Consider the following 27,894-nt stretch of genomic DNA (forward strand, 5'->3'; position numbering starts at 1 on the left):
TTCATTTTGAAAAGTTAGGGGTGTAAAAGTTGGTGCATTGTCTATTTTGTCCCTAAAGTATATTCTATTTTGAAGTTAATGAGTAAAAGTGTAATGGTGATGGGTAAGTAGGGAAAGTGGAGGAAAAAATTGATGTGAAAGGTGTAATGAAGATGTCTTTTTAATAAGTTGGAGTTACGAAATAGGACACTTAAAAAAAGACGGAAGGAGTATATAAGAGGAGTGATCAAAGTCTTACCCAAGGACGAAACTTCTTGATGGAATTTCCTAAAGCCGCCGACAACTCGACACTACGATCTCTCCCGAACCCGCAGCCTAACTCTCTCTCTCTCTCTCTCTCTCTCTCTCTCTCTCTCTCTCTCTCTCTCTGTCTCTCTCTCTCTCTCTCTCTCTCTCTCTCTCTCTCTCTCTCTCTCTCTCTCTGCCGCTGGAAGTATTAACGCTAGGTCTCTCTTAACGTTGTAATAATATACCCTAGTTCTCAATATTTATGAAAGAATAATGGGCCCTCTCTTCATTAATTAAATACACTCTCACAAACTAGCCGGGCCGTTTAAAAGTTAAATCCAACCCAAGTAAAACTAACCGGCCCAAAAATATAATATGCACACATACACACACACACACACAAACAAACAAAAAAAGTTATTCGAGATTAGAAGAATTTTCGAAATAAATGCAGTTTATAATAATCAATATCTTTTTTTATTAGAAAGAAGTTTGAAAAAAGAAAAATGAAAGAATTAAATATGGGAAAATGACGGCTCAGGACGTGTTTTGATAATTAATACCCGCCAACGACAAGCTAAGAACATTTGTTAATGCTGAAAATATCATTGGCAGGTATTAATTATCAAAACACGTCATTGGCCGTCATTTCCCATTAAATATCAGTGTCAAAAATATTACTTTTTTTTTTCTTTAGAAAAAGCGGGATGTCACAATAATATCTTTAGGACGAAGGGAGACCTGCCAATAAGACTGACCCATTCCCATGTATGTATAGCTGGACTAATTAACCAAGTGGCTAAATGGAGGACTGCGGGATCGAGTTTCTATCAATTTTTCTTGTCACAAGTATTTACAAGTTCTCTCCGTTAAGGTGCGAGGATCTTCAATTAGGGACGAAATCAGAATTCAGTAAACGTGGGGACTGAACTATGAACAACAAGATTATGAAATTTCAAGGTTCGGAAATTGAGTAGTTTGTTTGGTTTGGGTTTTGAGGGAGATTTTCTGGGTAATGAATGGAGAGACCAAGAAAGAAAAATGAGGGTAATAATTAAAGGAAAAACTGATTGGAGACTATGCACAAAGAAAGAGGTTGGGTTTTGGAACTCAAAACGAATTTGTGATCAATATGCTGTGAAAAATAAAAATTGCAAAATAGTTATGTAGACACCCTAATTTGGCTTGGCAAGTATTTAAGTCCCGCCTTGGGTATTTTTTCGATGAACAGGTTCTGGCAAGTTTCTGGCTTAGAGTATGAAGGCCCGCATGAAAGATGTAGGCCTAGGTTGTTGGAACATCCTTCAAAACACCTTTCCTAGCATATCCACACCCTAATATTCACTTTCTGAACCAATCATCACTTCCATCGCCAGTCTTAGTGACGATCGCTAGATATATAGCTAATTGCCAGTTTCCTTGTCATCCAATTGTTTCGATGGCTAGAAAAACAGTCGACCGCCAGTTCTTGCACACATCGCCACATTTCCTTTGGTCCAGAGCCACAAACTGCCCCTATTTTTGGCGATTGCCACTTGTTTTTCGCAATCGCTGATCTTGGTTTTCTGCAGAACATTCCAGAACTCGGTTCTTCCTCCCGACATGCATGCAACTTCAAATCGTTCATAACTCATTTTAATAGAGTTTCAACTCGAATTTACTCCTCTACTAACACGAATTACTAAATTTGTTTTGATAATCATTTGGGTCTTCCCTGAAACTCTATAAATAGGAGGTTTAAACCTCCAAATTTGGGATATCCAATCACTCCCAAAACACCTCGAATCTATGCAAAAATCACCACACAATACCACATTCCAACAAGCAAACCCTAGCTCTCAATCCCTTGATCCCGAAGGCGAACACTCCGCATGGTCATCCATCCTTCTGTCAATCGAAGTTCTCAACCTTTCAAGACATTCCTCATGATTGTAGCCTATATAAGCCACAAAACCATGCTCCGACATCCTATCGAGCATTGAAAGAACAAAGTGGGAGAAAACCATAAACCCTAATGGGTTAATTATCTCCCGTTTGGTTTGATTTCATACTCTGTCTTTTGTTAAGCTAACACTCTTTTTCTGTTTTGGTGTAACAAGAAGTGGCATAGCCAGAAACTTGTGGCGGAAATTGTCAATTGTATATTTAGCATGAGACGATGTTCGACCTTTAAAGGCAACCCGCAAGGGATTCATAAACTTGTGGGTGTCTATCACAAAAAGAAGTTTCGCCTATACGCCGTCCTGTGTAGAGAGACCAAAAAAGCAAGAAAGCACCTCACGAAAAGCTGAAACTAAAGAAAACAGTGCAGGAACTGAGCAATGGGAAACGTGGCTGGATTTTGCTGGGGATCTCTGAGACTCATATAAATAATGAAAATTCTAACTCCGCAACCATTTACACACCCACATTCCTTATAAGAATGGATTTCATACACTAGATGTGTAGTGTGTACGGACTCGTCCCCTATTATGAGTGTAGATGTGTAATTGAATATTTGTTTGGATGTAGAGGTAGAATAATTGTATAAAGGTCAAAAGTACGGGTCTTTTTAACAATTAAAAAAAGAATAAACTTGGTACACACCACATAGTGCGGCCCATGGATGGAGCCACATTTATATGAGGGGCGAGGTCGGATCCGTGCAACAATGTTTTGCATGTAGCATTACTATTGAAAAAAGGGAAATACTTCGGTGTCTCCCCTCCTTTTGGAGACACCTTAACTCTTATCATAACAAAACTATTATGAGTATAATCAAAACTTATTACAAGCATAATCAAAACCAACCAAGTTATATCTTGTTATAGTTCTGGTTATGCCTTGTTATGGTTCTGTTATGCTTGTAATGAGTTTTGATTATATTGCATAATAATTTAGTTATGCCAAAAATTATAGTGTCTCCTTTTTGAAGGCAGAAACCAAAGCACTTTCCAAAAAAAAATGTTGGCAAGAGCCACTTACCCTAGATATATATACCTCTACATATGCTATTATTCAAAGCCCATTGAAACTATCATTAGGGCTTAGGGCTGTTCGCGATTCGATTTTAGGCGAATCGGTTTGGTCGGTTTGTGCAGATTTAAAACAGCCTAAGTACTTCGAAAAAATCTAAAAAGCTTCCAAAACTTTTCATCTGTAAAAAGGTTACATTACTCGAGTAACATTTTTTAAAATAAAGCACGCTCATATCTTCTCTAAAAAGCTTTTGAAATCCAAAAATGAGAGCAAAACACATTCATACTTACCTCATCCACCACCCGCCCATGAGCATTTCGGTCGAATCGATTTGGATGTGATTTGGGCAGATTTAAGCCCGTAATTTATTTTTTATAAATACTAAAAATTTAAAAAGTATAGTAGCAATATCATACCCACTCTATATTGCCCCAAGACTAACCAATAATTTTTCGTATTAACATACCTTTGAAATTTTTATACCAATAATTTTTTATATCAATAACAAGTAGTATGGTATATAGAATACTGTCGAATTTACTAGTACTATTTTGGCAAGGCTAATAGTTTATTGTGAATGGCTACTGTTTCTCACATTTTTTTAACTTTGGGCAGATTGGACGGTTTAAGCGAATCTAATTCACATTCATCCGCTCGCGGCGGATTGTTCTTTTTTCCATTTACATCCATCAGTCACATACCTCAGTTTGATTCACGGACAGATTGGTCGATTTCGGCGGTTAGATTGATCCACTGAGCAGCCCTAACTACCATAATCTTATGGCAAATGCTATGGTGTCTACCCTTACGGTATCTCCGATATGCATCTTGTGATTTTCAGTTATGCCTCTTAAGTTTTCGGTTATATCATGTGTGGTTCCATGTTATGCCATGTGTGGTTCCATGTGTTGTATAACATGGAACCACAAATGGCATAGTTGAAAATCACAAGAGGTATAACCGAAAACCATAAGAAACATAATCGAAACCACAAAAAGCATAACCGAAAATCACTATAGGCATAACGGAGACACCACATGGGTAGACACCATAGCATTATCCTAATGTTATATATTATCAATCCCATAAATCATTAAAGATGATGCTATGGTGTCCCCAGTCATTTTGGTGACACCGTAATTTTTGGCATAACTTTACAATTAGGAGCATGACTAAAATCAATTACAAGCATAACAGAACCCAAACAAAGCATAACCAAGGAATATTGTAAAAACCAACCAAGGCGTAACTACCCAACCAAGGCATAACAAATAAGTTATGCCTTGCTATGGTTTTGGTTATGCCAAAAGTTACGGTATCTCCAAAATGACTGGGGACACCGAAGTCATTCCTAATCATTAAACAAACAAACGAGTACTGCATAATATATAATATAAAAAATTGGCCTAGGGTCCACTATAGCCTACTTCTAACCCATTAGGTCCACTGATCAAGTTTCTAACCCACTAAGTCCACTAATATGTATTTGATAAGGCATGAAATCCACTACATTTTAAAAGGAAAATAGTGCCTTACAGATTTACCCTCCCATTCAAATCTCTTCCGTTTACCCCATTATCCTACGTTTGAAATCACTCACGCAAAGATCTCGGGAAATAATAGTTACGCTGAATAGAGCGACAGAGAGAAAGAGCAGTCTCGCAAAAATCGATTGATCTCCCATAAATTTCCTCCGGTGATCGTCTGTCGTCTCCCTATATTGATCCAAGCAGTCTCGCCTCCCTCCCTCTCGGGTATCTCTCTCACTCTCTCACTCTCTCTCTCTATCATCTCTCTCTGTTGATGTTGTAGGCACACTCTCTCTCTTGGGTATCTCTCTCATTCTCTCTATCGTCTCTGTCTCTCTCTATCTCTCTCGTCTCTCTCTATCGTCTCTCTCTCACTCTCTCTCTCTATCTCCAACGTTATATAAGTATAACGTTGTTATATTTATATAACGTTATATGACATTCTATATTATCCTTTTCAAATACTATGCATATAACGTTAGTGTTCTTATATAACGTTTTTGAAACTGATATAACGTTATTGCTATTATATAACGTTATATGATATTGTATATAGAGTTACGAGTTACATATGATATACGCAAATATATGACCATATATGTTTGAAACTTTGTCCTCTTTTTGTTATATAACCTTATTTATTGGTTATTTGATTTTTTTTTTTGTTGTGTATTGTTATGTGTGCAGTTGTTATGGATTCAACAGTCATGTTTATTTGTAAGTATGGGTTGCAGATTTTTCTGATGAGGTTATCGGGTGGTGGTAAGTTGAAGGATGTCTTAAGCAGCATTTGTAGTAGGTGGAAGAATCTGTCGATTGGGAGGTTTTCTGTTTCATATGCTTATGAGGATGGTTTTTGTGCTCTTTAGAATGAATCTGATTTTGAGAACATGCTTTTCTTGCTCAGTAATTGTGATCGCATAAATACAAAAGTTGATGAGAATGAACATAGTAGCCGGTTAATTGTTGGTAGTACTATTGATGAAGTGGATGATGTTGATGAAGTTGTTGATGATGAGGTAGAATATGTGGATGGAATGGACCCCGCGGAAAAGTACTGTAAACATACGGAGACTAGGTATTTGACTGAAGCTTGGGCTAATTTGATAAAGGGTGTTGGACAAGAGTTTCCTAAAGGTGTGAAGTAGTTCAGGGCTGTGCTGGCTAAATATGCGATTGAGAATGACTTCATGTACCGTTTTGTGAAAAATGATTTACTTAGGGTTACGGCTGTGTGTGTTATTACAGGGTGTGAATGGAAGGTGCATGCTATTTTAAATAGAACCAATGGAGTATTTCATATTAAAAAGTGTCATAATGAGCATAATTGTGGGTCAACATACCGAACCAATAAGCATAAGCGCGTGTTATCCCGTCTGGTTGCAAATGAGATAGCTGGGATTGTTGAGAAAAAATCCAAGACTTCTCCAATCGACATGCAGGATTGGTTTACGGACAAGTATGGTCTTGATTTGTGCTATCATAATGCTTGGTTAGGTGTGGAGAAGGCAAGGGGGGAATTGTATGGAGATTATGAAGGTTCATTCGATAGGCTTCGGTGGTACGTTGAAGCTGCAAGGGCTACAAATCCGAGGAGCGTATTGAGGCTAGAATCTGATCCTGTAACCAAAGAGTTTTCACGGCTATTTGTGTCGTTTGATGCTTGTATCAAGGGGTTCAATTACTGTCGGCCTTTTCTGTGTCTTGATGCCACCCATTTGAAAGGTAGATTCAAAGGAACACTCCTTGCCGCAACAGAAAAAGATGCAAATCAATGTATGTTTGTGTTCGTTGTTTATGTTATAACCTTATATATTAAATTTCATTTGTACAGTTTTGAATATATAACATTGTACGTTCTATTATGTGAAGCTACACATGATAGAAGTTCGCATATAACGTTATACGTTTATCATTCATGTGTAGGTTTATTCCCTATAGCTTATGCAATTTGTGACGCTGAAAATGATGCTAATTGGACTTGGTTTATTGGCCTTTTGAGGAGTACATTGTCCACTTGTCCTATTACCTTTATTACTGATCGTAACGCAGGTCTTGTCAACAACATTCCTATTATGTTCCCCGGTTGTCATCATGCATACTGTCTTTATCACCTACAGTTTAACTTGAAGGATCACTTTCCTGGTCGGTTTAGGAAAGGTTTTCGGAACAAGCTCGTAGAATTGTTCAACAAATGTGCATATGCTTCATCGGTGTCGGTTTACAAAGCTGCGGAGGAAGATTTTTACCAATTTGGTGGGGATAAAGCTAGGACCTTTATTGCAAGTGTCCCTAAAGAGCATTGGAGCAACGCGTATTTTAAAGGTCAACGGTACGACGAGATGAGCTCTAGTGCTGTGGAGTCGTTTAACAATTGGATTCTTAAAGCTCGAGAAATGGCTGTTTTTTATTTAGTTGATGAACTTCGTCGCAAAATTATGAAGCAAATGGCAGCTAGGAGAGTAAAGTCGATGAAATGGAATTCAGTTATTTGTCCGAATATGGATAAGAAGTTAGCTCGCTTTATCAAGAAATGAAGGTCGTGGAGGATCATTATGTTGAAGGGTGGTTTGTACGAGGTGCGCTGTCTTCCCCCGAAGGTAGTATCTGTTGAGGAAAGGACGTACTCTTGTGGTCAATGGTAGTCTACCGGTTTCAAGTGTAGGCATACTGCAACGGTTATTATAAAAGCTTGCGGAGGGGAAGGAACTTTGGTGGACCACATGGATCCGTTATACCTTGTCGATGCGTATCGGCGTGCATATGAAGAACCCATATATCCAGTTGTAGAGAGTGACATTCCTGATTTTACAAAGGAAGGTGACCAAGTTATAAACCCTCCACGGAACAGGCAGCCAGCAGGTAGACCCAAAGTTAAACGCGTTCGTTCAAAGGGTGAAGAGTCATATACTAGGCCAAATAAATGTGGGAGGTGCCACAAGACTTCAAAGCACAACCGAAGAACATGCAAAGAGCCAAGCAATATATGAGGCAATGAGTCAAATATGAGAATAAATGAGAGATTATGATGAAGAATAGAATAAAGTTGGGGGGATTTTTTTTTTTCCTTATTCATGCTTAAACATTGAAGTTGTTTCGTTTAGATTATGGATAAATAAAGAGTTTAATATTTTGTATACATGAGTTTTGCACAGTTTGTTCTCCTGTTCAGGTACACTATATATAACGTAATTATAGTTATATAACGCTATATAACATTACGTATAGCTGCTTTTTAGAGTTACGTATGTCATACTCAATTATATGACCATATATGTTCATAATGTTGTCCAATTTTTTGATAACTAATTCATAACCAAAGTTTAAAGAGATGTTTCGTACATGAAAAGTTACGTTACTGACAATTCATTGCAAAACTTATACTTGATCTTTATCAGTTGTATGGATATATATCTTTTTTTTGGATAAACCAGCTTGCAATAGAAAAAAAGATAGGTGAATATACAGCCTACAAGGGGCATACCCCAAGAGGAAAACAAAATAAAACAATTTACAATGCAAAACGAATATTTCAATCCCCTCTAGAAACAGGAAAAAGAAACACATGACACAACCTAATATACATCGTAGCTAATACGCCACATGCCTTTACAAAATCCAATAACACATGAATAGGCCTTTACAAAAACCAATTACACATTCGATTAATAGCATAACAGCATGACTTGGATAGCAGAACAGCAGACCTTTACACATTCCGCTTTACACATTCTGTTACAAAAGCCTTTAGAACGTCAGATGTGGTTAAATTGGACAGCATAACAGCATCAAAACAGCTTCATAACAAGCAGCAAAATAGCAGCAACCTAGCTTCAGAATACAGAGAAACTGCAGCAGATGAGATTGCAGCCATATAAGACACCATCTTTATTTTAAAAAAGTAGCCAAGACATAAGACTAGTAATAAACAGAAGCAATAGCAGCTGCAACCCTTCTCAATTAAATTTTCAGTACCAAAACATCAGCAACAGCTGGACAAACATAACTAGACTAACAAAACTACAGTAGCAGCATTATTACAGTCCAATAAAGTTTGTTTGGAATGAACCATATAAGATAGGATTTTATTTACAAGTCAGTGGCCAAGTCAAACTTTGTTTGGAATGAACCATCCAAGAGTTTAGTGCCATGTAAATTCAAGAAAAATCTTTCTGCTATCTTTACACAAAAATTAAAACCACATTTGTCCCGAGGACACCATCTCACTCCCCATATCACAAACAATCTCATCATCATCTCACTATCCATCTCTTGAATGGTCATTGCGACCCCTTCCCCATCCGTCAGGCTTCCCATTTCTTTATTATCCAGCTTCTACCTTCATCGTTCAAAAATCGAGAGACTAAACTAGCTCTAAACTGATCAATTTCAGTCTTCGACAATGTTTTTGGGATTGGCTCAAGATGCGCCACTAGTTCCATAAGCATGCATACGATAACCCCACAATCAACCCTGCATAGTTTCGAGGCAAATAAATATGATAAGTTTATTTGGAGTTCTTGACAAACTGCTGTATATAGGAGTTTTGTGGTGGTTTGAAGCTTACGATGTATTTTGTTGTTGTGGAGCATTTTTAGGTGAGCAGATTGGAGCATCGAAATTTTGGTCTTCAAATAGAACTTCTGTATCGGTACTTTGGTTATTCAGCTCAGCATGCCTGTCATTCATGTAATTCTCCACGTATTTTTTCTATATTTAGAAAGTACAACATTAGTGGTGTTGATATTGTTCGTGAATGAGATTATGAGTATTTGTGTATATGGTATTAGTAAGTGTACCACAACAGTAGCGTCTTTCAGAATTGGATCACTACCGTTTCTCTTTTTCAACGAATTGTAGTGCATCCAGTTCTTTTTCCTAACATCAAATAACATAATGGTCCAATGGTACGGTGTAAATCTTAGCGGTTTGTCCCCTCTGCCATGCATAGAGAATACCAAGTACCGATAGTATTTAGACCCATGCTGCCGGACGTTTTCAAACACACGATGAAGCTTTACGTCGAGCAGAACTGTTCTCATGTCGCTTTTCTCGTTGTGCAGTATAGTCTGATGCATTGAAAAATCTTATAAAGACAGTAGATAGATAATCATATATGTAATTCAAAAAAAAAATATAGCAATAACTTACTTGAGTTAATATGAGTGTAATGCAAATATCATGTAATACAATCTTTCCATATGAGGTTATATTAGTATATGATGTTATAGATTTTAACATTTTATAGCATTCTATAACCTCCTGTCATAACTTTAATTTAATTATATAACGTTATATAACTATAATTGTAGGTACACTGTATACAACGTTATTGAAGTTATATAACGTTATACAACATTACATTCATAACCCAAGTTTAAAGGGATGCTTCGTACATGAAAAGTTATGTTACTGACACGTCATTGCAAAACTTGTGCTTGGTCTTTATCAGTTGTATGGAGGTGATATATAACGTTAATGTACTTTATGATTAAGTACGATTATGAAATTCAACTGAGTTAAGATGTAGAAAACAACAGAACAGCTGTGTGCAAAGGAAAACAGAACATTACATCTAATGCACACAACAGAACAGCAGCAGCATCTTAATTCCAGCAACATTTATATAACCATATATACGAAGAGAAACAGGTGACATTCTGATACAGAGCTGTACGAAATATCAGATTCCAGCGGTATAAGACACCATTTTTACTTAAAAACAATAGCCAAGACAGAAAACTAGTAATAACCCTTCTCAATTAGATTTTTAAGTACCAAAACATCAGCAACAACTGGAATAACAGAATTGGACTAACAGAACTACAACAGCAGCAGAATTACAGCCCAATATATTAGACAGATGATCATATATAACCTTAAATAAGCAGGCATTTACGAAATAAAGTAGATGTTGCTTACCCAGATTGTACATGGAAAATATGCAACGTTACCATGGTTAAGGTTATCTTTATCCAGTTGGATTGTTAACATACGTGCGAGACCGTCAATCATTTGTATTAGTTTCCATATTTAAGTAAGAACAGAATCGACCAATACCCAGTTTGATATGTATTTGCAGTATGATATAAGATAGGATTTTCATACCCAGTTTGAGACGTCCCCTCCTTGCAAGAGTTTCATTATGTCTTCCAGAAATACAACTTCTCTTGTCACATCATTGGTACAGATAGTACAATTGTTATTACACGTGTACCAAAAAAAATCAGCAAAAACGTAATTGAGATCATGTGATGCGCCAAAAAATGTGTACTAAAAAAATTTCGTCTCATAGATTATGTTGAAAACAGCAGCAAAGATCATGTAATGCAATCTTTCCATATGATGTTATATTAGTTTAGTATTTTTACTTACGTGATATCTGCGTCAGAACAATCAACAATTTGTTGCAATAGGTTCGCATCGGTATTCGGGAGCAAGTGTATCAACGGTGCTTCACTTGGATTCCACTTTTGTTTCGATATATTCTTTGCCCCCTTTTTCAAATCAACGTAGACATAATCGTCTAACCGCTTCTCCGTTCTGGTGAAAGTTTTGTTGACTCTTCTGGTCAGAGACGATTATTTCACTTTTATTTTGGTTTTTCCCCTCTTTCTTTTAGGTGTGTTGCATCCTAGTATACTCGTGTATGCCTCTATAGTCGTACTGTTCACTTTTGCATCTGGCACCATTATTTTCTCTGGCCCACCCTCATCCTGGACAATTTTAAACCCCCTCTCCTTCTTCTTCTTCTTCTTCTTCGTCTTCTTCTTCTTCTTCCAAATTTTCTATTTCATGTTTATCTCTCCCGTCATCCACTTTTTTAGCATTGGACTCTTTCTAACCCACATTTTCAACTGTCTGTTTTCAAAAAACAATCATCACTTATAATTGTTAACTTATTGCCTACATATATAACCATACATATATAACCTAATATACAGGATTATAAAAAACCATACATATATAACCTAATATATATGAGGTACCTGGTACATTTGTGTAACAATGTGTGTCACAAAATCATCAATGATATCTCCGGCAACTTTCAATTTTTCTTCAACAATGTCTTTATCTATGATCATGCCACCAATCTCTGTTTGTAAAGTAATGTTTACGTGTTCCAGGTGGTCTTTGTCAAACTGTGCGGAAATGCCTTCGAATCCTAAACCAACTGTTGTGTTTTGTGGATGATTCGTAATTCTTCTCCTGAGTTCAGAAATTGTAAAATTTTTCTCCTTATTTTCCTTCTGAAGATCAGAAATTATCCGATTCTTTTCCACATTTTCTTCGGTCAACTTTCTGATTATACCTCGGAGGGTTACCACTGCATCCTGCTCATTATCCGTATCCTCATCACTTCTATCCTCCACGACCTCGTCGCCAACTTGTCAACTGCTGTCTTCAACTTACTGGCCTTGACATCAGCATCGTGTTCGGGTACTTGGGAAAACCGATACAACTCTTCCTCCTTGTCATATGGCTGCAACTCTGAGGAGAATACCTTCAAAAAAATACTCCCTCTGTCCCATTTTTATTGTCTATTTTTGCTTTTCGTGTCGTTCTTTCTACGCTTATATCTTCCAATCTACAATGTTTTTCATAATTTTAAAAATTTCGTATTATAGATCTAGTCGAGAACTATCAAATAAGATCCATATTGCATATTTTTGGAGATTTATATTTGAAGATATAAACGTTAAAAGAACGGCACGAAAAATGAAAATGGACTATAAAAATGGGACGAAGGGAGTACAATAAACAATGACGTTTATAAATCACATGCAGCACCAAAACTGTTTTATAATTGATCATCTGTGTTCCTTAAAAAAACACATGACTCTATCTAATATTTACTGATTGCGGATCAAGTGAGTCCAAGTTGTTTGTACGTAATGCCTTGATTAGGTCACCAAGCCTCCACTTGATGAACCTTGATATGATTTGTGAATTTCCTTGTTTAATTATAGACACATGCTCACAGAACCAATACTGTTTTCAAAAGAAGGCACAAATTAATTTAGAACATAACAAAAAATTGGAAAAACTATAAAAGTTAAAAAGTGAAAAGTTATTGTTACCATAATCCCCATTACGCATCCTCCTACTTTTGTTGGTTTTGAAGAAGCCCTTTTGTTTAGTTCTTGGATGACATCTTCGGTGATAAATGTTGTCCAATCGTATGAGGTGCTATTATCCAAATATTCCACAAACTCCAAGTAACCCCAACTCACTCTCGCTTGTGTTTTTGCAAAAAATAATGTCCCTATTAACAAAAGGCATAGGACACGTGCCAAGTCCTTCGCATCCTGCAAAGTGTTGCCTTTAACAACCTTGGTAAAGAATTTTCTTAGTACCAGAATTGTTAATATTCTTTGGCCTTAGGGACCTGGGCAAAATCGATCAGCGAAGTCTGATTTCGGTACCCTTGGAGTTGGATTTAGTACAATCCTTGTAGGACCGGATTGTATTTCAAATATGAGTGTTACCTCTTTCGCCGTTTTTCTCACAGACTTGCCACCCAATTTAAACCTCCCACTCGTCCCCTCATATTGCTTTACCAACTATAAACGTCGGTATCACTCTTCCGTACGTAGGCCTCATCCAGATTTGCTTCGACAATACCCAACAAGTTCCGCAAATGGTGTCTTCTTAATCTCCTGAACTTGAAGTGGTGTAAATTGCCCAGTAGAAATACTCCTTATCATTTGTACCACAGTATTTAAAGTTGACTTGCATAAAATACAAAAATTGTTACAGAAGATCACATGCAACAATATATAATTCAAATTATAACATCATATATTTCAAGTTAGATTAAATATAACATTATATCAAAGTTAATATGCAACATATAACATTTGTATGCTGTTGCAAATACAATGAAATTGATACAGATTAACATATATAACCATATATATGACAGGTTATAACAATACATATAACCTTTCACTATTATGTACATCATATATAACATTATATCAATGTTAATATGGAACATCTAACAATTATATGATGGTGCAATATGATTAAAATGAAACAGAAAATCATATATAACCATATATATTACAGGTTATAAACATATATATTCTTACACATGTCGGTATAAAATGACATTATATCATTACGTTCATATACATATTATCATGTGTCTTTACCTGTACTGAATGGCCTTCTTGTGTTCAACTTTTTCCTGCTTTAGATGGCCTTACGTGCCCTTCATTCCTTTTCTCTTCTGCCCTTTTTTTTCCTTTTCAATTTCTTCTTCATCTCCCTTGTCTTCATCCCATTCCTCTTCTTCTTGACCCTCCTTTACCTTTTGGTTAACATTTGATTTTCTATTTAAACTTCCACTCTCAGAGATTTGATACTTTGATTTTCGTCTAAACCCTTTGTCCTCCCTTTCTTCTTTGTACTTACTCCTTTGCATTTTCTTCAATGCCTCAGCAGACCGTGTGACTCTCTTTGTTGGGGTGTTCAAATCTATAACTTCTACATCTCCACTATTTGGCCTTTTCCTCTTTCTCTCATAAACCATTGCAGTGTCTGGCTTCTTTCCATGGTGTTTTCTATTGATTTGAATTGGGGTTGGGGAGGAACTTTAGACAGTTGCTTCTACAGCAGCTTCTTGTGATCCTTTCCGTTTCCTTGCGGACACATTCTTCCGGGAGGAGGGGGAGAAAGACTTGACTACCTCAGACTTATGTGCACTGTCTTCAATACTTATGACAGCAGGGTCTGCTGTCCGTTTCTTTGCGGACACCTTTTCCAGGGGGAGAGGGAGGGGGAGGAAGACTTGACTATCTCAGACTTATGTTTACTGTTTTCTATACTTATGACAGCAGGGTCTGCTGTCCGTTTCCTTGGTGTTTTCTTCTGCCTCATCTCTTTTGGAGGGTCAATCATTGCTAACGGACAGGCTTCTTTAGCGTACACCGCAAGTACCAACTCTTTCCCTGTTCTTTTAGGTTTCGTCATTGCTGCACATACAATGAATAAATTAAACCCATGGAAACATACAGCTTTGTATCTTAGCAAAAGGGATTCAAGATACTGATATTACAAATTATGTTCTAACATGGACCGGTCAAAATCACATGTAAATTATAGACGTAAAAAACAAAAACTGATACCTTAATTTAGTCAGTCAAGTTCAAATCTATATATCCGTCAGTCAAGGAAAAAAACTGATAACTTAACCAGATATAACCATAAGCATTAGCATATCACTATATAACCATATTTAAAAATCAGGCCACACAGAACATCTATTCACACACAGTTTACATTAACCATCGTTTATATAACCATATATTCCATCAATGAAATCCCTAACTTAATTCAACAACACCCTTACTGATCAAATATTCATATAACCACATTTACTTTCAATCAAAACCCTAATTTAACTTAACTAACACTTTACCGATCAGAACCCTAACTGAGCCAAATGATTCATATAACCATATATACAGGAAGAAACATACCTGTAAACCAACGTTCAAACAACCAACATTTATATAACCATATATACCATCGATGAAATCCCTAACTTAATTCAACCATACCCTAACGGATCAAATATTGATATAACCACATATACTTGCAATCAAAACCCTATCTTAACTTAACCAATACTTAACCGATCAGAACCTTAACTTAAAAGATTAAACCTAACTTAGCCAACCCATTCATATAACCATATATACGAAGACAAACATACCTGGTAATCGATTCCAATGTAGGATTTGACGGCGTTTGATAAACGAAGGCGAACAACTGCGAAGAGCAGGACGGCGTCCGACTGGAACGAAGGAGAACGGCGAAGAACAGCTACTACCACCCGACTACAATGGGCGAAGAACGGCGACTAGCACCCGACCAGAATGGGCGACTGAAATTGATCGTAGGACGGCGACGAACAGAGAAGAACGTCCGTCTGAAACTATGGAGAAGAACGACGACTATCAACAGGCGAGACCGTTGGTGAACAAAGAAGGCCGACGACAAAATGGCAGGCGACCTAGTGCTTCTCACGAACTGTCTAGGGCTTTTCACGCTTTTCACGAACAGGGGTTCGTTCTGAAAAATGGGGGGGGGGGGGAATTCTATTTGTACTGAATTGTGAGAGATTTTCGAAGTTCGAAAATTTCAAATCAATGTTTTCGAAATTGATGGAAAAACGGGGCAAAAACTTTTTAAAAAACAGGAGTATTTTAGACTAGACAGCGTTATTATATCATTAATAATATGTTAGTGGACTTAGTGGGTTTTGAAATTTAAAAGTGGATTTAGTGGGTTTGGAAAGTGCTATAGTGGACTTATGAAAAATCATCCCTATATAATATCCATAATATCCTTAATTGACAGACTAGATTGAAAGCACCAACAACAAACTTAATAGTATCTGCGTTTTGGATTTGAAATTTGAGAGACATAGCCACACTCTTCACCAACACACCCATCAACATGAACATCAAAATTCCACAAGCTTACTCCCACTGCTGTGATGTCTCCCCACAACCTGCAAATTACAGAAAAAAGTGATGAATTAACAACATTACCAACAAAAGGATATGATGCTATGGTGTCCCCGGTCATTTTGGGAACACCGTAATTTTTGAAATAACTTCACCATTATGAACATAACTAAAACTCATTACAAGCATAGCAAAACCCAACCAAGGCATAACCAAAAAATATCCAAAAAATCAACCAAAGCATAACCAAACTCAACCAAGACATAACAAACAAGTTATGTCTTGCTATGATTCTGTTATGCTTGTAATGGATTTGGTTATGATTATAATAGTTTTGTTATGCCAAAAATTACGGTGTCCCCAAAATGACCAGAAACGTCGAAGTCATTCCCCCAACAAAATAGTACAAACATAAAATAATAACACCACCATTCCAACCCTGTTATGCACGGGTTATGCTCCAAGAGAAGTCACTTTCTTGGCTGAATCTACAATTCTACTTGCAAGTTAGGAAAATAGAAAGAAAAAACTTAATTTCTAAAGTATATTACATGGACTACAAAAAAATTCAGAAAACTAGAAAACAATCAAAAGTCTTTGTATCTTGCTACTCCTTTCCATTTCTAAAAGCTCCATAGTCTGAAAAGTTTCCACCATTTCAAGAAATTAACTACGGATTTTAAAGGATCATTTAAAGAGATTCTATCTTGCCAATGTCCATGATTAATTACCTTCATGAAATTTCAAAATTACCAGTTATTACATGGGCTCTTTCAAGCTTCAACGCGCAATTTCCAATCTTCTATAATAACTTCTAAGATTCTAAGGCTCATTATCTGCTACAAATATGTATGTTGGGGTTTGAGATACTTTTTAGTTTTTATCAAGTTCTTACTGTTCAATATGTAAATATTGTCAATGTCTTTCTGTCCCTGAGTGTAAATGTGTTTTGTGACATCAATAAGTGAAAGGTACATGATCATGTATTTCATTTACACCCATTCTAGTTTTTATCAAGTTCTTACTGTTCAATATGTAAATATTGTCAATGTCTTTCTGTCCCTGAGTGTAAATGTGTTTTGTGACATCAATAAGTGAAAGGTACATGATCATGTATTTCATTTACACCCATTCTATTGCATCTGTTCTTTTATGATCTTTTTCATTCATTATTCAAACTAAAACGTTAGATATGCATAAAATCACCACACAAAACAGTTTTGCCCAACCATGTAATCAGTCTTGAGAAGACTTACAAAATGCATAAGCCCTATACGAATTGTGTTTGGGGGATATGCAAGGGACTAAATCTCCGAGATAGTAACATGGTGTATTTCCATGGCATTTTTAGAATGGGTCATTTTGTGTCCTTAGTGCTAGTGGGTATATAAGTAGGTGTCTAGGGTCCTCATTAGGTAGTTTTTGATATTGATATAAGAATAGTTGAGAGCTAAAGCTCATTGTATCCCATTTTGGGATGATCTCTCTCCTGAAATCTATCCTTCCATTTTGGTTTGCATATGTGGTATCATAACATACGGGCTTAGATCCTACCTTTGCTATCTCACCTAACCCTAACCTTGCCGGAACACTAGAGTCACCGAGGGAGCCACCATTCCCATTGTCTTGCCCATATCTACATTTAGGGCTCGATTGGATACGGTATGAGTTTTTGATGTATTATTTATGAAGGGGGGATAAGATAGTAAGGGGTATTAATTAAGAAGAGAGGACCCACATTGATGTGACATTTATAGAGGGTGTATTAAAAAATAAATAGTTTGGATGATGTATTAGAAAAGGGAGATAAAATAATACTTGGTTTGGATGGAGGATAAATTGGATGTATAAAGAAGGGTGTATGATGTAAAAAGCTATCAAATGACATATTTGCCCTTATGCAGTATGAAATTAGATTATTCATTACATAATAACAAAATTCAATAAAATTAATTACTTTTTCACAATTTAATAATTTAGTTCAAAAATAAAATAATTAACTTAATACTTATAAAAAATAAAAAATAAAAAATCATTTTTAATTATTTTTAACTCATTTTGTGTTTTGTTTAATTATATAATTGCAAAACCTAATGTATTTAAATAATTTTTGACAATTTTAAGCTATAATAATTTATTTCACTCGTAGATTAAACAATTTAAACATTTTTAAAATATAAATATCATTTTTTTAAAATTAATGACTTGTTATCTATTTTGTATTTGGGCTAAATAATGTGTTGTTAATTGGGCTTGTTTTTTTCATATGTTGGGCCTTTTACAAGAGAGCATGTATACCTATATATTGGACTACCCACCGACCTTCTCTCTACAACAGAGAGTCTCTCTCTCTCGTCAAGCAGGACGATCGTATCTCCCATGGGCGTCAAGCTAGCTATCCGATCGTCTCTCCCATGGGTTTGGTTCGTTCCCTCCCTCTCTCCGATCATCTCTCTCTGTCCAACTCTCTCTCTCTCTCTCTCTCTCTCTCTCTCTGAATTTGGGGTTTCGAATTCGGAATTGGGGGTTACGATTTGCAATGGTGGTGGCGGTTTGTGGTGGATTTGGTGGTTGTGGGGTGATTGCAGTGATGGCAGTTTGTGGTCTGTGATTAGCATCTTCGGTTGGGGGCAGGGGAGGGGATGAGGAAGGGTGTTTTGGTCAAAAAACTACCCAGATTAGCCCGGATAAATTATGGCTAGGTCGAGACCCATCCATATTTAATCCACCCGCGGCCGGATAAACTCATCCCAACAGTGACTTGGCTATAACTCATCCGGGTGTTAATTTGGATGCCAAACCATGCCAAACCTGTCACATCAGTGCCTTATCCGGGCAGTTGTCTTCATCCCCCTTCCATATCCTGCATCCAATCGAGGCCTTAATCCAACAACCTAAAACTCGATTTCGACCCTTAGAACTCACAAATCGTCCATTTTCGAAGCTGATTTTCCCATTTTGGACGACAAAAACCCACTTTTGGAGCTCGATCTAAAATTTTTTAAGCTTTTATGTGCTCGATCAAAACAGCAACCAAACCTGCGAATTACATCTTCCGATCTTCGCTACTTTGCGATGCTTGGAGCAGCAACCCAAGTACATCTATGCTACTTGAATCACTCGAATAAAGCTAGAACAGCCTTCAATTCAAGTCGAAAATCGATCCTGTTCGAACGAGATTTAGCATATTTTGGTAGGGATGGCAAGTTGAACCAAACAGATGGGTACCCGAACCGTAACCAAAATTTTTCTTTGAACTGTAACCGAACCGAAATTTTCCGCACGGGTAAGGGTATGGTTGAGGCATTGGATAACCGATCGGGTATTGATTTGGTTATGGTTTAATTGTTACCCGAACCGAATTGAAATTACGAAATATATATTGTGTGTACGCGCGTGCACGCGCGTTCTGTGCCTAGGGTTCAGACTTCAGTCTCCTCTCCTAAGGGAGCGCCTCCTCCACTGTGACGCGATTCTCCCTCCCCCTCTCTCTCTCTCAGAACGCAGAATTCTACAATCGCCTCTCCTCAAAGAGCACACACATCTTAGTCTCCTTTCCTAAGAAAGGAGGAAAGGAGACACATCTTCTCCAATTAATTGCCTCCTTCCGTTGGATTCTCGTCGAACCCTGCAATCAATTCGAAGAATAAACCCCAAAACCCAATCCCTAAAAGTCTGGTTTTGTGGGTACAAAGAAGCGAGTCACGTTTGATGACCTCACCAACTCAGCCGATGCCGAGTCGACTCAGAAGTCTGGTCTTGTGGGTACCCAGAAGCAGAAACCTAATTCTAAGGCGGAGATGGAGAAATGGATGATGTTTAGATGATAGATCTTCAGCCTTTGGATGTATATCAGTTTCTTTTACATGTATGGTTTTGTGTTTTTTTTTTTTTATCAGCAAGATTTTGTGTGTTGATTTGCTTTGTGCTTCTGTTTCTATTGATTTTTTCTATAGCCCGAATTTGATCGATCCCTAGATCTGTATTCTCTTGACTACAATTACTAGAGAAAAGTTGTGCTCTGCCTGACTCTCTCTCTAATTCGGTTACCCAACCGGTTCGGGAATTATCCGAACCCCGTTTGGTTCAGGTATGGTTCGCCACTCCACCCGTTCGGGTTTCGAAGCGGATTTGGGCAACCATCCGATTTTGGGAATCGGATACGAATTTGCCAATATTCACCCTGAATCCCATCCCTATATTTTGGGCCTATTCAACTACAAATCAGTTGATTAAGGACATTTTCGAACCTATTTCCTACCATAAATGCCTCGCGAAGATGATACGTGTGATTTCAGCCCATTGTTCAGAGCCAGATCTGGTACTTCTCATAAACATGAATCATCCTGGATGAGTAGGCTTACTGATTTAAGCTCGAATTGGGTGTATCTTTCTGTGATTTCATTACTGGTTGTTGATTTACTGAGTTGGGTTGGGTTGACTGCGTGTAGGAGTTGTGTGACTGGGTATTTAACTACTGAGTTGTCTGGGTGCTAAGTTATGGGGCTGATTTTCTTGACTAATTGGTTGTGTTTGACCCTTGTTTGGAATGGTTTATAGAGCTGGGGAAAGGAGTGAATGTAGAAGTAGTTGTTGATTTACTGAGTTGGGTTGGGTTCAGTAGGTTGATTGTGTAGTAGTCGTGTGACCGGGTATTGAACTACTGAGTTGACTGGGTGCCGAGTTGACTGAGTTATGGGGCTGATTTTCTTGACTGATTGACTGTATGTGGCCATTGTTTGGAATAGTTTATAAAAATGGGGAAAGGAGTGAATGTAAAGGTAGTAGAGTAGGCATCGATGGGGATTAATGGCAAACTTTGGTGATTGAATTGATAATTGTGGCAACCCAAATCACAAGAATAGATGAGTGAAGTAGCTACTTTGGTTGAAAGGGTGCGGTGTTTGCAACATCCAACCAATGGAAAATCATAATGGTGCTCCGTATTGGCATAGAGAAAATTTTGCTAGATTTAAATACATTGGTGAAGATGTGGATAATGAACTTCCCAAGTTTTGTGGAAGCCCGCCAAAGTTCATTGGTTGGCTGTTTACTTGCCTTACCGAAAGAGCTATGGATTGGTGGACACAATCACACAACTCATAGTTAGTCACAAAAGGATAGTAAAAGAAATGATTAGAGAATGCCAATTCCTTGCTAATTTTGGTGAGAGTAAGTCCTTAGAGGCTAACCCAACTGAAAATCAACCTTTAATTGACACCATGGAGGCTAAAATCCATCACCTAGCGGAATATTTGAATGCTTCCAAGTTTGGAAAACCATTTCTCAAGTTGGAAGATGGTGAAAAGAAACATGTTCTTAATGCCCTCTTTGTCAAGTAGGTAAAAGAACCAAGTTGTGATGATAATTATGAGTACACTAATGTTCCAGTCTTTTTTCCTATTGTTCCAATCTTTGATGTCTTCATGAATATCCAAGTGAAGATATTAAAGGTGTTTTTCAAGATGATTGAGTTTTTGAGATTGAAGATGAGTTTGAAGATTTGCCCATCTTTGTTGAGTCTCCAAATGAAGAGTTTGGATGTGAATTTGAAGATGTGTCTGTCTTCCAAGAGTCTCTGAATGAGGGGTTTGGTGTTGATAATGAAGAGGGAATGCTTATTGATATGCTCAAGAAAAGTTTCCTTAGTCCTTAAGACAAGATAGTGAGGAACTTTTGGCACAAGGTTATGGAGAAAAGGGAAGTCGTGACCTTGAGGTTGAAGATTGCTCTCAAGTCTTGACTTTCAAGTTGCCTTTGGTACAAGACACTTAACTTGAAGAGTATGAGAGTGATTTGGAAGCTCCATTACTTCATGAACAGTTGGTTGAACCAAAGGTCGAGGATTGCTTTCAAGTGTTGCCTACCGGATTGCCCCAATTCCAAGATGTTCAAGTTTATGAGGCATCGGTGTCCGACACAAGTATTCCTCCTAAAAGTTTGTTATTCGAAGGCACCAAAAGAGGGCAAAAACTATTCCGGACAGCTTGAAGATCCTTTCGTAATGGTGTTCACTTGAGAAAGTCTTTGAGCATGATGTCAAGTTGAAATTTCTCTATGCTATGGTTGATGATTCTTGTGATGTTTTGGAACCATGTGTAGTCACCTATGTTCAGGAAGTGTTGATCCGTAAGAGGTATGTGGCAAATGGGTGATTTTATGGCACATAAGCATGGGTGCGGTGAATGTACACAAACAGAAGCTGCAGCCGCATGCCGAATTCGAAACTGCATAACAAAGACCCCTTTTTTTTCTTATTTAGTTTTATTCAGTCCTGTTGTCCAGCTTGAAGACAAATTTTTTTAAGAGGGCGAATGATGAGGCAGTAGAATTTAGGGAATTTAGGGTATGTAGGTCATTTTGTGTCCTTAGTGCTAGTGGGTATATAAAGACTAAAGAGGTGTCTAGAGTCCTCATTAGGTAGTTTTTATAATGATATAAGAAAAGTTGAGAGCTAGAGCTCTTTGTATCCCAAGTTTGGGGATCCTCTCTTATGAAATAGACCCTTTGATTTTGGTTTGCATCAGCAATCCACAGTACCCGGAAACAAAGCCCTGAAATGTCCAAGAATGTTGAAGTGGCAAAGTAGGCGGTACCCGCACCATTTACTGCCGACAAACCAAAACCCTTTCCGCCACAGCTTTCTACCGTTCCAAACAGAGCATCCTCAACTCCATGGCTCCATTATTTTCTGAAATTTGTTGGGATATGAGAAATAGGGTCTTTTCCCACTACCAAAATCAGAAAAAGCACCAAGAGATTAGCGGTGTTCAAATCTCATGGATATTCTGAGCTTTCTCTACTCACAAAATCATTTATAATTTCTTTTGGCTGCCTTCTAATGGACTTTATCGTCAAATAACTAACTAATGAAATCTTGATAGTCATTTACATGTTCGAAAGTTTTGGCTCCAAAATTGCAGAATGAGGTAGTTGAATGCCCACACTTTCTCTACTCAATACACGAAGGTTAACAATTTAGGTACCAATTGTAGTACGATTATGACAATTCCATTTGAGAAGAAATTCACAAAAAAAGTTAGAGCCAAAAACTTCATGGCCTTGATTCTGAGGCTGAGAACTATCTCATTTCAACCCAACCTTTGACATATAGGGACTTTGCTGCTAATATCTAGCACTATTTTACTGGATTCAGACCTACAATCAGCAACAGTCAGTTAAATGCCCATAGATATTGTGGTTTTCAACAAACAACAATGACTGATTAAAATCCAATAGGAAGGTTTCAAGAATGGCTGCACTCTGTTTCTTTAGTAGAGAACCAGAGCAATAGATTCCTCTGGTTCTTTAGCTTGATTAGAGAACGGGCCTTTTGTCCTGCTGTTTTGAACTAGACTGAGGAATATTAAAGGGACCAACAAAAGATGAAAATAAGAATTTTACCAGTCCCTTGGAAGTGCTGCTGCTGAGCTCTACTCACCTCTGTTTCTTGGCTTAAGAACAAAGATGAGGGAATCTGAATTTGGTAGTGTTAAGGCATCCAACTCAAGACCAATTGGCAATGAGTAAAGAGGCCACCAAGGCCCATATACTAGTTTTGGAGGAGATGATTAAAAGATGGGGGACAAAACTCCAACACTCCACCGCACATGCGACCTCGCATGTGGAGAGGTATAAGTAAACGATCCTTAACACATGGATCACAACAAACAATTGTGCACTCATGGACCAAACAAGGGGGAACAAATCTTCCGAACCCTATGTGAGTCCCGTCTCTTCTTAAAAAAGGAAAGAAAACAAGTAATCATATTAAAAGTTAGATTTATTTTTATTTTCAAAAGAATAAAGATGAGTTTTGATGGATAAAACCCATACAAAATTTGAATCCACCCATTAAGATGACAAGGTGCAATTTGTCCCTTAAGATGCGTGGCGGTAAGGAGTGAAGATGGTCAGTATGCAGAGGCTGAGGAGGTGAGGGCGGAGAGAGAGACGCTTTGGGGAAGAGGGGCAGTCGGTGGAGGCATGAAAGCAGTGGGAATGGAGGTAGAGAGTAGAGGATTTTAGCCTGTTTGGGGTTAGTGATGGGGGACCCACCAGAGTGAGTCTGATAGCCAAGTCCCAATCTGGGGCGATGCTGGGGAAAATTTTATGGGACCGTAGAGTTTCTCTAAAGTGAAGGAAAATAAGCCAACTCTGATAATACTCAACAATTCAACAGTTATGCGTGATATCATTTCGAAAATAATAGAACATGATAAAAGCATAATTCCCATGCATAGCAGGATTTCACTACATTATTCACATTCATACCCCGGTAGCATACCATGAAGCTGGGTCTACAAAAACCACGTCGTACGCATACCGGGTTTTGTTTTACCTAATGTTTTGCTTTACTTAACATACCCCAGGTGTGAAAGGAAAAAAGAATATAACCCCACTAGCAATCCAATGTTAACAACACAAATGAATAACAGAAAACAGAATACCTTCACGCAGTTCGGATTTCTGTTCAACCCTGCAAAACTTGATAGTTTTCTCACCCTCAGAAGACATACGCACGTACGCTTGGAAGTTCTGGGGAGGAGAACTAGTCATGTCATCCTTGGCCTCAAAGGTTATATAATAGAATGACCAAATAGACATCCTCCAATTTACTCTGATGACCTTGACAAACTGATACTTTGTGTCCTACAAGTTAAACCCAATACAAAGAAACATGACTTGATAGAAAGGCAAGGCAGGAAGAACTTAATGAGCCACAAGTGCGAGCACATACATGTTCTTCGTTGTAAACTCTAATAGCTGTCTTTGCCATATCCTGAAACTTGAGCATCGATTTACGAGAACGAGTTTCATCAATCGTAAGAGGCTTTATACAATAGTCTAGAACACCACTGGGAAGGTCCCCAACATCAAATCCCTGTACATAGGTAGTAATGGTACACTATATCAGGGTAAATGTTCAAAAAAGCCATAGATTAGCAGATTCACGTACGGAAACACACGAGCAATATATTAAAGAGGCAAGGGAGGGAAACAATATACTGGGAGAACAAAAAAATAAACTAAATAGACACACATACGCATACCCCGGACTCCTTGACCTTCCTGTTGTATTCCACTGTCTCCTCTCTAGTTAAGTAACAGCGCGGCAACCTTAGGTCCACCTCCTTCTTGTTCTTGTTCTTCTTCTTCTTCTTCTTCTTCTTCTGTACTTTTCCTTCTTCTCCATGCCGCTTCTGCAGTTTCTGTTTTGTTCCATCTAAATGCTCCTGCTTTTGTTTGAGTGCAGAACGGGCTTTCAAATCTTCCTTCCAGACTTCCCAACCGTTAAATGCCGGCGGTTTATCAAAATAACCTTCCGATCTCAACTTTTCTTTGGTGGCCTGAATCGACTCGTGGATTTTCAAATGTTCTGCCTTCGTCTTTTGGTCGATACCATCACCGTCCATCTCCAGCAAACTCTAGATAAAAGAAAAATTAACGAATCAGTTTTTTCGAATCAAAGGTAGACACAGACATAATCTTTTATTTTTAAAAAAGAAAAAAGAAACACAAAAAAGCCGAGGATCCCCTTTTGAATTGCATGTGATTGGAAACCCTACGATCGAGCAAGTAGAGGATATGAAATAACATCAAACCCGCCAAATGATTTTACAAGCCGAAACTAACAAACGGATTTGAAATAAACGACCCAGGATCCCCGTCCCACAAAATCTTTTAACCTAGGGCAAATAACTCTCGGAGAGAGAGAGAGAGAGAGCGATCGATCAGAAACAGAAAGAGATCGATACCTTGGGCATTCGTGGTCTTAGGGTGGCTCTCCACGGCGGAACGGTGGGCTTGCCGTTTGTCGAGGGGGTCGGCGTCCTCATAGAGGCTGACCTTGAGCGGAGAAGGAAAGTGTGGAATGCGTACAGGGAAGAGATTCGGGATTTTATAGGAGAGACACCGCTCAAAAAAAAAAGGGTGCCGCTATTCGCAGCCCTTTATTTTCTCCCGTAGCCCACTACATTTCGGTAAATGGTTGTTGAAAATCATAAATAACATTTCGGTAAATTGCTGTTGAAAACAAGATTGTATTTCGGTAACTACATGTCGAAAATATGTTCAACTTTCGGTAAACAACTGCCGAACATGCATTTTCGGTAAACATCTGTTGAAAAAAATATTATATTTCGGTAATTGGATGCTGAAAATATATCTCAATTTCGGTAACTAACTGTCGAGTATAATTGAAAATTTTTAACGAGCTATGGGAGTAAATAGAGGGCTGCGAATAGCAGCGCCCAAAAAAAAAAATGATTGACCCTTAGACTATAATCATTTTTCACTTTACCCCCTTAATAAGTAAAACTTGAAAATACTCCCAAACCTTGTGAGTGTTTGGGAGCCAACTTTTTGACTTTTTATTTTTTACTTTTTGGCTTTTTGGATTATGATCAAAATATATTTTGGATTTGGTGGAGAGTTTTGATGATATGTGCAAAATGCATTTTGCAATAGGAGTAGAGTTTGGAAGATACGGAATGAAAATGAATTATGGATTGATTTTTTACTATATTACCCCCGCCAACTATTTCTACTGGTACGTGGCCCTCCCTTCTACCAATGCCCCCACCTACCAGTACTCTTCTTCTCCTTTACTCCTTTTCTTTTCTTCTTTTGGTCAACACAACACACACACAGGGCTGAGAGAGAGAGAGCAGCGTGTGAGAGAGGGAGAGAGAGAGGGGAGTCCGGCCACCACTACCTCCTCATCACCACCTTCAACCGGCCACCATCACTTCCTCCATAACCACCGCCACCAAGCTCACCCCACCACCGGTTCCCACCACCAACCGAGATCCCCACACGTGCACCACCACCACCCGTATGTGAGAACTGGTGTGAGGTGAAAATTCTTAGTTGACAGATAACGTTCAAAACGATGGCAAAGTGGGAATTATCCGAAAAGAGAGAAGGTAGCCTTGTCTTTTTGGCATGGCTGGATTCAAAAATGGGAAAATGGGAATTGAAAAAGCTCCTTTTACCAGATTTTCCGTTTGTTTTAGAAACAAGAAATTGAAAAATCCATTTTACCCAAAATCCATTTTCCCTCTTCCTACCAAACACCCAAAATCCAAAAATGGGAATTGAAAAATGTAAAACCAGGCCTTCCAAACACCCCCCTTATGCAATGGGAGATGTAAAATTTTGGAAAGAATGAGCGGAATATAATAGTGTTTTTTATGTTTTCATCCCTCAAACTATCACTTTTTTTTTATTTCGTCCTTAAATTATCAAAATCATTCATTTTGTCTTTACACTATCCAAACTTCACCCATTTAGTTCAATTAGTCATTTAATAAGTCAAATTAGTCCTTAATGAGTCCAAATTTTATCCATTGGACTCAATAAGTGGGATTTGAGTGGTTTACGGTTGAAATATGTGATTTTGGTAGTTTAGGAATAAAGTACAAAAAAAAAAGAGGGATACTTTGATGGATAAAAACATAAAAACACTCTTCAATTTATCAAAATTGCTATTAGCAACGACACTCAACCCGACCCTTACAAGGATCCCACGTGGAAAGTTGTAAGGGTCCCACCCCTTCTACTCCCAACAGCTGTCTTCCCAAATAAAATTCAGAAAACCCCCAAATTTCAAAAAATTTGAATCTGTCATTCTCTCGCTCTCAAATCACGATATTCTTAACCTGCAGGAGGTGTGTCGTAAAATCCTTCTTCTCTTC

General features: G+C 37.9%; 2 protein-coding genes across 4 annotated transcripts; one reads left to right on the forward strand and one right to left on the reverse strand.

Moving 5' to 3' along the window:
• Positions 1–1,031: 1,031 nt before the first annotated feature.
• On the forward strand, positions 1,032–8,593 carry LOC131309427 (uncharacterized). Its single transcript, XM_058336066.1, has 8 exons — positions 1,032–1,140; positions 5,403–5,538; positions 5,623–5,852; positions 5,964–6,491; positions 6,642–7,227; positions 7,381–7,647; positions 7,888–7,903; positions 8,396–8,593. The coding sequence occupies exons 1-8, from the start codon at positions 1,032–1,034 to the stop codon at positions 8,591–8,593; spliced, it is 2,070 nt and encodes a 689-aa protein (XP_058192049.1).
• Positions 8,594–13,744: 5,151 nt separating this feature from the next.
• On the reverse strand, positions 13,745–26,113 carry LOC131310593 (uncharacterized). Of its 3 annotated transcripts, XM_058337701.1 has the most exons (6): positions 25,954–26,113; positions 25,249–25,623; positions 24,936–25,079; positions 24,646–24,847; positions 15,439–16,239; positions 13,745–14,695 (listed from the first exon to the last, which is right to left on the reverse strand). In XM_058337701.1, the coding sequence occupies exons 1-5, from the start codon at positions 26,032–26,034 to the stop codon at positions 16,208–16,210; spliced, it is 834 nt and encodes a 277-aa protein (XP_058193684.1). In that variant the 5' UTR covers positions 26,035–26,113; the 3' UTR covers positions 13,745–14,695; positions 15,439–16,207. The 3 variants fall into 3 exon arrangements, with proteins under 3 accessions (XP_058193684.1, XP_058193685.1, XP_058193683.1); XM_058337702.1 differs by lacking the exons at positions 13,745–14,695; positions 15,439–16,239 and adding an exon at positions 16,788–16,834; XM_058337700.1 differs by lacking the exons at positions 13,745–14,695; positions 15,439–16,239 and having other exon boundaries at positions 24,412–24,847.
• Between the last annotated feature and the right edge of the window lie 1,781 nt (positions 26,114–27,894).

Source organism: Rhododendron vialii, chromosome 12a (assembly GCF_030253575.1).
Source record: "Rhododendron vialii isolate Sample 1 chromosome 12a, ASM3025357v1".
Taxonomy (NCBI): domain Eukaryota; kingdom Viridiplantae; phylum Streptophyta; class Magnoliopsida; order Ericales; family Ericaceae; genus Rhododendron; species Rhododendron vialii.